The sequence below is a fragment of the Macadamia integrifolia genome, unplaced genomic scaffold (genome assembly GCF_013358625.1).
Source record: "Macadamia integrifolia cultivar HAES 741 unplaced genomic scaffold, SCU_Mint_v3 scaffold90, whole genome shotgun sequence".
Classification (NCBI taxonomy): domain Eukaryota; kingdom Viridiplantae; phylum Streptophyta; class Magnoliopsida; order Proteales; family Proteaceae; genus Macadamia; species Macadamia integrifolia.
Genome location: NW_024870574.1, coordinates 566,938 through 577,297, shown reverse-complemented (window position 1 = coordinate 577,297; position 10,360 = coordinate 566,938). Strand labels below are relative to the sequence as shown.

At 36.2% G+C, this 10,360-nt stretch overlaps 1 protein-coding gene across 1 annotated transcript; it reads left to right on the top strand.

Moving 5' to 3' along the window:
• The first annotated feature begins 1,963 nt into the window (after positions 1-1,963).
• Positions 1,964-5,153, top strand: LOC122070359 (protein SULFUR DEFICIENCY-INDUCED 1-like). The gene is made up of 4 exons (XM_042634504.1): positions 1,964-2,256; positions 3,497-3,709; positions 3,814-3,969; positions 4,544-5,153. The coding sequence occupies exons 1-4, from the start codon at positions 2,131-2,133 to the stop codon at positions 4,949-4,951; spliced, it is 903 nt and encodes a 300-aa protein (XP_042490438.1). The 5' UTR covers positions 1,964-2,130; the 3' UTR covers positions 4,952-5,153.
• The last annotated feature ends 5,207 nt before the right edge of the window (positions 5,154-10,360 follow it).

The window sequence follows — 10,360 nt, the reverse complement described above, 5'->3', positions numbered from 1 at the left end:
TCCTTAGAGATTTCATCACATTGAGAAAATGGATTCTACATCTATCCTCTACATTCACTTGGATATCATTAATGTTAGAAGGCAAAATCATCCTCTCTCTCTCTCTCTCTCTCTCTCTCTCTCTCTCTCTTCCTGCAAATTCACATATGGGTGTGTACTGTTTATTATTTACACCCTGCCTCACTAAAAAAAAAAAATTTTTTTTGAAAAGGTATTCAAATAGAATTATTCTCATTCATAAATGTATGGTACATCTGAATATTTCTCATTCGTAAATGTAAGGTGTCCATCTTCTTGTACTATACTTCTTTTGGTTACATACTATAATTAAAAGGTCAATGTCATGATATACATAATAATTTTGGACCAATTTTTCCTATGCCCATGGTGAATAGGAGTCCATTCACCATAAAACTTGAGATGAGCAAAAAGAGATATTAAGAGGGTATTTTGGAAAGGTACAAAAACTCTAGTAGGGGTCTCTAAACCCTCAGATGGTGGATGAACGTCCTCCATGTTTTGAATCATATGATTACGATCCATACTGAGAATATTTTAAATAGGTCTAGATACATCCTTCTTCCATTTGATCAATTGGACTTCGTGAGAAATCATCACTTTCCAAATAACCTTGTAATAACTCTGAATACGCATCATTCATCTAAACAAAATTTAAATTCATATAAAAAAAAAAAAAACTCTGAATACATTGACCTTATCAGGATTTACTGTTGATTGTTGAATGATTAAGAAGGATTAGGTAACCCTATCAATTACTATTTCACATTAAAGTCCTATTAGATCACGTAAACCCTTCGAAGGCTTCAAATGAGTATCCAATGGGCAATGCCTGACCCAACGACCTATGCTATATGAATTGGCTCTTGATCACCTCTGGATCCCAATAGATGGTTAAAAAATCTTACTTTTTTTTCCAATAAATGGTCGACATGCACATTATCTTATGAATGATCTCATATTGCCAAGTTTTCTAGCATTAGGGTTTTGGTGTGTATAAGATCTAGAAGGATGTCAAGATTCACTTACAGAAACTTCATCCTTCCTGCCAAATATCAATTTGGATGTTTGGTCCCGATGGGGTCCACTGAATCTGCTTGTTTTTGGGTCCAAGTTACCCAAAGCCTTCAACAACAAATTTAGATCTTTTCTCCATATGTTTATATAAATTTTTTAATACATAAATGTTAAGGATTGATGTCTTGTATTCTATGGACTGAGCTATGAACTACCTCTAAAGGACCGGTAAGCCCATATGAGCAAGTCCATCCAACTGTTTTGTCTTCATTTTTTAGGCCACGAAACCTGAGTGGTCCATATAGCTAGGTTCAATGGTGGTAGACCTAAGAAAACTCTCGGGGTTTCCATGGGGTAGGATGATGAAAGAAAAGTTTCTCTTTTTATTTCCTTATATATAGATGAGATTGAGAGTTATTTGGATTATTGAAAATTCTTCCTAAACACAGTTAGGGGTGAGAAAAATTCCAATAGAGTTTACAATCCTTTATCCATTTTAAGTGAAATTACTATCTTCTCTCTGTGTAAACGTAGGCATATTATCGAACCACATACATCATTACGTCGTTTGATTTTTATTATTCTTTCTATTTGTTATATTTTCCACGGAGTTTACCATGAAAAGTTTGCATCCATAGACAATGGAGAATTGTAGATGGTTATTTTTTCACTTTCTATTCATATTGACAAAATCTTTATTAAAGAAAATCATATATTGACAAGGTGGATGGACCCTCTATTAACTATTGGATTGGAATATAAAAAGTTTTTTTTTTTTTTTTTTTTTTTTTTTTGAATTGGCTGGAGTCATTATCCCCAGAAATAGAGAAAGAAGGGGGTCGGGAAAATGTCCAGGTTCACTTTCCAGGATTCCTCCCTCTATATCTATCCCTCCTCCTCCTCCATCTCTCACTTCTCTCTTATTGTCTGTAAATCTCTCAACTCCCTGGATCAGGGAATCCCTCTTGTCTCACTATAAACACTTCCATTCGATCCCACCTTCAACCACGACAGTGTAAGAGATAGATAGAGAAAGAAGAAGAAGATAAACAGAAAGAGAAAGAAACAAAGAAAAGAGAGATTGAGAATCAAGAAATGCAAGGTGGGGTAGAGAATATTATGAAGATGAGTTCGAGAAAAGGAGACAAGAAGGAGCCTTTCCATGTTATCTACAAGGTTCCTTCTGGAGATAGTCCTTATGTTCGAGCCAAATATACTCAGGTACTAATACTAATGGTATCATCTTTTAATATCTCTTTCTTTTGTCTAGAAAGAAGAAAAAAGTCTCATTTTTTTACCTCCTTCTGTGTTTGATCTGCAACTCTTTTGTGGGAATTCAAAATTCTTGAAATGATTTTATGGGTTTTGTGATCTGAATTATTTTATCAAACTCGATTTTATTTTGTTTGAGGAAAAAAAAAAATTCTGCTGGTTCCGCATTTGCTGCTTGGCTTGTTTTAACAGAATTTCATCAGAAATGTCATTTTAATATTTCCTTTTCTTATTCTTTCCTTTCTCAACTCAAACACCCTTCTGCAAATCTCAATTATACGGGTCGTTTTTCTGGTATAATTCAGGTCAGTTTCGCACATAGGCTAATACTAGTACTATCTCTAATTTTCCGACGAGCCCGGTAGGGGGCTGACTTGTTGCCGATGTGAAAGGGAAGATTATAAAATTTGCGAAAGCAATTATCTCACATTGGACGTGAATAGTGGAATGTGAAGACTTACAAATATCAATAATTTGTTACTCAAAAAACCAAGGCCAGTTTTTGGATCCATCAATTATATTCTCTTGACCTTTTCTTTGACACCTTTCGGATTCCCACGCTTCTTTTTTTTATTTCTTTATTATTATTATTCATAATCATTTCTCTAAGGCTGTGTTTGGTAACTAAGAAAAGAAAAGAACAAAAGTACGAAAATTATAGTTTTTTCTTGGTTTAAAAAATTCTTTGTGTTTGTCATGTCCTAAACCAAGAGAATATTCTTTTTTGAACTTCAAAATGGTGAAGTTTTCTTTAGTTACCAACAAAAAAAAATCTTACAAGAAACACAAAAAAATACAAGAAAATATTAAAAAAAAAATTCTTTTGATGGTAATTAAATATACTATTTTTATTTTCTTCTCTTTTCTATATTATTTTTTCTTTTTATCTTGCAAAAAACACAAAACAGATAAAAAAAAAAAAAAGCCTTTTATTTTCTTTTGATGATAACCAAACATACTATTTTTTTTTTCTTTTTTAGATTTTTTTCTTTTCTTTTCATTTTTTTTCTTTTCTTCTCTTGATTACCAAACACAGCCTAAATTGCTGAAACACCCTCTTAACTATAACATTTTTGCCACTCCAACTGCATCTAGGTCTTTTAGGTTTGAACAGAAAAAGATTTCAAAGTCTGAACTGTCTTTGGGTTTTTTTTTTCCTGATTATGCTTTGCCGTTTTGGAATCTTCAGCTGGTACTGAAGGATCCAGAAGCAGCGATATTATTGTTCTGGAAGGCAATAAACGAAGGAGATAAAGTAGATAGTGCACTCAAGGACATGGCTGTGGTGATGAAGCAGCAGGACAGAGCTGAAGAAGCCATTGAAGCCATTAAATCCTTTAGGTATCGTTGCTCCAAACAGGCTCAGGAGTCCCTGGATAATGTCCTCATCGACTTATACAAGGTATATACATCTAAACTAATTAATAATCCCTCCCCTCACGTTACAAAAAAAATGAATTATCTTTTGCATACTTGGCTGACTATGAAGATAGTCGACATCGACAGAAATGTGGAAGAGTAGATGAACAGATTGAGCTGCTAAAGCAGAAGCTCAGAATGATATACCAAGGGGAAGCCTTCAATGGCAAACCCACCAAGACGGCTCGCTCTCATGGGAGGAAGTTCCAGGTTTCCATCAAGCAAGAGACTTCCAGGATACTTGTAAGCTGTTATCACATGAATTGCCTTGTTAATTTCTCAACTAGTTCCGGTAGTTGTGGCTGGATTTTAAGAGAGAGAGAACTACCCATCTTATCTAGTCTTTTATTGGTTGGAGTTCCATGCGGAAACGGAAATAATAATCCCACATCGGATGTGAGTAGCCCGATGCTAAGACTTCTTAATTTCTCTACTGTTCTAATAATTATAACTGGATTTTAATTGAGAGAGAGAGAGAGAGCTATCCATCTTGTCGATAATTATAACTGGATTTTAATTGAGAGAGAGAGAGAGAGCTATCCATCTTGTCGAGTCCCTCGAAATTCGACAAGAAAAACAAAAATAATAATCCCACATCGGATGTGAGTAACCTGATGTAGATACTCATAGGCATCTTTGTTGCTTTTATTTTTTAAGCTTTAAACTTAACCATAGCCGAAAATTGCACTAATTAATTCATCTTTAGGCTTTTCAAGCTCCCTGAAGACTATATTTGATTATAATCTTCCAATCGTTAGAAATCATTCATTATATTTTGTTCATCCAACTGATGATCACATTGATAATTGAAACGCAGGGTAATCTGGGTTGGGCTTATATGCAACAAAAGAACTATGTGGCAGCTGAGGTGGTATATCGAAAAGCTCAGTTGATCGAGCCTGATGCAAACAAGGCCTGCAACTTGGGTTTATGCCTAATCAAACAGGGAAGATATGATGAAGCCCGGTCTGTTCTTGAAGATGTCCTGCAATGTAGGATTACTGGTTCAGACGATTCAAAGTCGAGAAATCGTGCAGACGAACTGTTGAATGAGCTGGAATCGCTTCAATCGGCCGAGTATTTATTGACTCGATTGGGTCAGAACCTAGAAGAAATTTTTACAGAAGGGCTCGACCAGATTTTTGGTGACTGGACTCCTTTTAGATCCAAGAGACTCCCCATCTTTGAAGAACTCTCTCAATTTAGGGATCAGATAGCTTGTTGATTCTTGTGGTAGATAGATAGCTGAGGTGGGTTTACTCAATAAAGAAGGAAAAAACTATTGAGGTTAAGGGTACTTTGTAAAAAATGGGAAAATAAGGGGAGCATATGGATGTAATTCACTGGTTAGTGATCAATGTACCCTTAGTTCTTGTCGCAAGAACTTTAAAACAATGAAGGTGTTTGTTATAGATTGATCTCGGTAATTCTTCTCTCTCCTTTCCACTCTTTCAGAGAGATCATGTTAGCTAAGCTCATGTAAGGATATAATCAGTTTATAATCCTAGCCTACAAAATCCACCCCAAGAGAAAATTAATTAACACGTCTGTGTTTTCCCACATAAGCCTCCATTTGTAACATGAGAATCCTCAAGTTGGAAAACAACTGCTTGCTTAGTTAGTTGATGCTTTTTTTTTTTCCACTAAAAAACAATTGTATTAAGAAATATAAGAGAAAAGGATATACAAAAGGACCTCTCTCATAAGCTTAGCAATCTAGGAGAGCTTGCCCACCTTTGGCATTCCCATCAACCAAAGAACTCTAAACTCGAAACAAGGTTAATTAATGCCTTGTTGGTAGAGTTCATGCTCTCAGGAGATCACGGCTTTGACTCTCATATCTTTAGGTACTCTTTCCTATCCCCCCTTCCCCCCCCCTCCTTTCCCACCCCACAAATTCCCCTCTTTTGTAACTGTAGCTAAAGTCTCATTGGACAGTTAGATAGACCAAAAAAAAAAATCAAGTTGGTAGTTCAAGCACTAATAAAATTTTAAAATGCGAACAAAGAATACATGTTTTTCTTAATGAATTTGAGCTTTTGCCTTTTCCATGGAGGTGGCTTCGACTCTCATGACCTGTGCCATAAGGCAACCAAGTCCTACGCGTTTCTGAGTTTTACTCTCATATGTGTTTTAAAAAAATATGCACGGCAGATCGACAATGACGTCTTTAATGATGACATAATAATGTAACTTTTAACTTATTTTTGAAAAACTTTCTATACATTTACCTTAAAAGAAAATTAAGAATAAGACAAAGGACAATTAGAATGTGTCAAGTTCTGCCATTTGTATGGGATTCTGAATACTACACACTCGTGCTATGAAACTTTTCGACAAGTGCATTTTTAATGTCTCACAAGCATGTGTGGCAAAGTAAATGGGACACAAATCTTCTGTATAAGAAGACCTTTAAGTCTCTTGCTCATATTTTATGAGGATGCATGCCAATACATGGCAGGATATTTCTTTATTTCATTTTTCTTAATATATTAATTGTTGATCTTAACAACAACAAAAAAAAAAAAAAAAAAAAAAATGGCAAAGTATTTGATTGAATTAGGCTTTAGAATTTAATATGTATCTAATCTAGGCCATGACTTCTCTTCCAATGATCAAAATATTCACATCATCTACCCATGTAACAATATTTAAAGTTCATTTAGCAAAATTAAGGTTGTTATCATGGGCTTGTAGGAATCACTTTTCCATTTTATAGTTATTATTAAAAAATAAAAAATAAAAAGGGATATCGTATGTAATAAAAATTTATTTCTAAAATTAGGTATTTATTATTGAAAGGGAGTTTTTGATGGTAATAAGGATGGTAAACCATTCATTTTTCCCTCTGACTAGAGATGCGTTGGTTCTTAATGAACCTTTGTAAGCCTGTAACATCTATCAACTGAGATACTAAGGTTTGAATACTTTACAGACAATAAAACCAAGAGATTTTCTCACTGCTTAAGAGAAAGAAGTGTGCTATGACACAACGATCCATTTATTGGATTTCATATCCAACTTATGTATATCATGATGTTCTCATCTAGGATAGTTTGTACAGACCATACAACCGGTTTGCTTAGTGGAGTCGAGGCATATCTTTGCATTATTAGTCTATTATTTGTTCAACAAGGGTGTTGTTGATAGCCATGCCGAAGGTGTCTCTTTTGAATGAATCTTGAGATTGTAGATCTTTGCTGATAGCATGCTGAAGGGGTAGATTTAAGGTCTTTAGTGTATGTTTTATTACATATGTATTTGTTTTTTCTCCATCGGGGAATGCCCGGATATAAATCTTGTAGATCTTTATATTTGTTCATATAAGCAAAAAAAAAAAATTAAGATTTTTAGGATAGAAAAATCAAGAGGGATCTCTATCTCTCTCACACACACACACACTCATAAACTGGTCATAAATCATAATTCATAATTATTAGAAGGGCAATAGAATGCTACCTTTGTAGCACTACACATGCTAGCATGCAGATCAATGGGTGGACACATTGAAGCATCTTCAGTGTAGGTGCAACACGATGTTTTCACATTTGCTGTGTTCTTTCTTTCTTATTAGAATATAAGAATTCAACATCCAACGAATGGATGGCTTTGTCTCCTCTCTGCATTCCTGTCGTAGTTTATCACGTCTTGCACATTTGACTCTACCTCCATTAGATGGTATAAAATACAATATATCTACATCCAAATTTGATTTTTTGTCAAGATCAAGGGTTTCCTTTCTCGAGAAGGATAAGGGGATGGCTTGGGGAGTTTCATTGGGTCAAGAGGACATTTTAAGGGCAGTCCATTGCTGCCCATGTGGGTAGGATTGCCTTCGCTACAACTACTTATTATATTTGGGTTGAAGGGAACAATAGAAGATTCAAGCAACTTGCTAAATCTTTTACCCTTATCTGGAGCCAGATTTCATTAGAATCTGTAAGAAGTTGTTCAAAGCTAATATTAGGGCGATTCCTTTGTTTAACTTAAATAATCATGTAAGTTTTCATTGGAACCTTGATATAAGATTCAGTCCTTAATGGTCTCTATTTTATGTTTGTATTCTAAGACTTTGGCTAATACCTCTTCTTCCTTCTCTCCCAATATAATAACGTTTTGTTTGCTATCACACCGACCCCCTCCTTTAAAATTAAGGCTGTCCTCTTTGAATTTTGACCTTTCAACAATATTATTGCACATACAGGTTATGATATCTGGCCCTTGATATCATCCCAAGTTTGAGGGATCATCTAGAAGACAATGGTGGGCCCGGAAAATAAATGTCTATGTTTTCCAAGATGAAAGAAGACACTAAGCAACCTGTTGAGTTTGTCAGAGCTAATAATGAGTCTAATGATCATAGCAGAGAAAGCCCGAAAGCCCATCCTTCGCTTACCCATTGCATTGCATCATCTTACCCTTATAAATATGGTTCTCCTTTGTATCCGTACAAGTTTGAGAGTCCAAAGTCTAAAGTCAAAAGATGTGGAAAGACTAGAAGATCCTACCAAAAAAATAAAAAAATAGAAAGACTAGAAGATGTGATCATTTGGCTGTCCAGAATCAAAAGGATGATCAAGTCAACAACGGGAAGCCAATTAAGTTGGATGCCGGTCCAGCTTTCCAAGTTTCTCATGAAAGCTTAGTTAAGCTCGTGCTAACGATGATAGAGCGAGGGAGAGCATTACCAAAAAAAAAGGATTGAAGAATAGACGTCATGTTAATTTTTCGACGGTTCTGGACAGATATTTTTGTAATGAATAATGGATTAACTATTTCCAGGATTGTGGCCAACGGGTCCTCCCTAGAATTGCTTCGGATCATTCCCCACTATTGTTCACTTCAATTCTATCTCAACAGCCTACAAATTGTCCCTTTAAGTTCCATAAGTTCTGGATGGAACATGGAGATTTTGAGCAGATAGTTGCCACATCATGGGAAGAGTGGATCTCAGGGAAAATGATCTTTGTTCTCATGCTGAAACTCAAAAGGCTGAAGGGTGTGCTCCATAATTGGGGGAGAGAAGCTTTCCCAAACTTCAATAAAGCCCTTGAGGATGCCAAGGATAAGCTAGCGCAGGTGCAACAGGCTATTGAAATAAATGGCATGGATGATCATCTGTTTGGTTTAGAAGCGAATGCGAAGACCTCTCTAATAAAAGTCTTGGAAAACCATAAAAAACTTTGGGCTGAAAAGGCCAAAGTTAGATGGATGAAGCAAGGGGATCGCAATTCTAGGTTTTTCCATTTTTCTGTTAAAATGCGAAGACTCAGAAACTCTATAAGAAGCCTCAAAAAACCTTATGGGACTTTGATAGATAATTATACAGTTCAGTCATACGAGCAATTCTACAAAGTTGTGCCTTTAGTGGAGCATGTGGAGCTTCTTGATTCCATACCTATGGTTCTTCACCAAGGTGATCACTATGTGCTTGATGCCGTACCGGGGAATGAAGAAATTAAAAGAGTTGTTTGGGACCTAGACCCAGATAGCTCTCCTAGCCCGGACGGATTCTCTAGAGCTTTCTTTAGAAGATGCTAGAATATTGTCAAGCTAGAGGTGTGTAATGCAGTTAAATATTTCTTTAGTACTAGTCAGCTGCCCAATGGTGTGAACAATAATTTCTTGGTCCTTATTCCCAAGGAGGAGGGAGCCTCTTCTATAGATAAATTCCGGCCATTGTGTATGGGGAATTTTTATTGCAAAATTCTATCCAAAATAATGGCAATGAGGCTTGCTAAATTGATCCCTAGGTTGATATCTGAAGAACAGGGGGCATTTCAAAAAGGAAAGTTAATCCATGACAACATCAGTGTGGCCTCAGAGCTGGCCAATATGATGTTTGCTTCTATGAGAGGGGGAGGTTTGGGATTAAAAATTGACATCAAGAAAGCATATGATACACTTTCGTGGTCCTTTATGTTTCAGGTGTTGCATCGTTTCGGGTTCACAGAGAAGTGGATAACATGGCTTAATCAAATTTTGATATCCTCTAAGATATCAATTTTGATTAATGAAGGTCCACAGGGAAACTTTGGTGTGGAGAGAGGGCTAAGGCAAGGGGACCCAATATCTCCCATGCTCTTTATTATTACGGAGGAAGTGCTATTCAGAGGCTTGAAGCATCTGATCTAGAATAATAAATTGAAGCCAATTCATGGGCCTCGCGGTGTCAAAACCCCTGCCCATATACTCTTTGCTGATGATATATTCATCTTCTCCAATGCTTCTATGAGGTATGTGAGGAATCTTAAAGACTTTCTTCTAAAGTACCAAGAGTTTTCAGGGCAGGGTATTAGCTTAGAAAAAAGTAAGCTTTTTTTGGGGAAAATTTCCCCATCCAGGAAGTATTGAATCTCTGATACTTTAGGCATTCCCATGTGTACCTTCCCTACAAGGTACCTAGGTGTGGAAATTTTCAAGGGAAGGATTAAAAAAGATACCTTGTTGCCGATTATGGACAAGGTTAAGGGGAGACTGGCGGGTTGGAAAGGGAAATTGCTTTCAATGGTGGGCAGGGTGGAATTGGTCAAATTGGTGCTTTCGGGAATGCCGACCCATAGCTTCTCTATTTATTGGTGGCTTGCATCTCTAGTGGCGATGATGGAGAAATGGATGCGGAATTTTATTTGGA

Bases quoted from the DNA above. Each gene is read 5' to 3' on its own strand.
- LOC122070359 (XM_042634504.1), top strand. From the start codon at position 2,131: ATGCAAGGTGGGGTAGAGAATATTATGAAGATGAGTTCGAGAAAAGGA. The intron at 2,257-3,496 runs GTACTAATACTA...TGGAATCTTCAG, and splicing joins TTCGAGCCAAATATACTCAG to CTGGTACTGAAGGATCCAGA. The intron at 3,710-3,813 runs GTATATACATCT...CGACATCGACAG, and splicing joins TCCTCATCGACTTATACAAG to AAATGTGGAAGAGTAGATGA.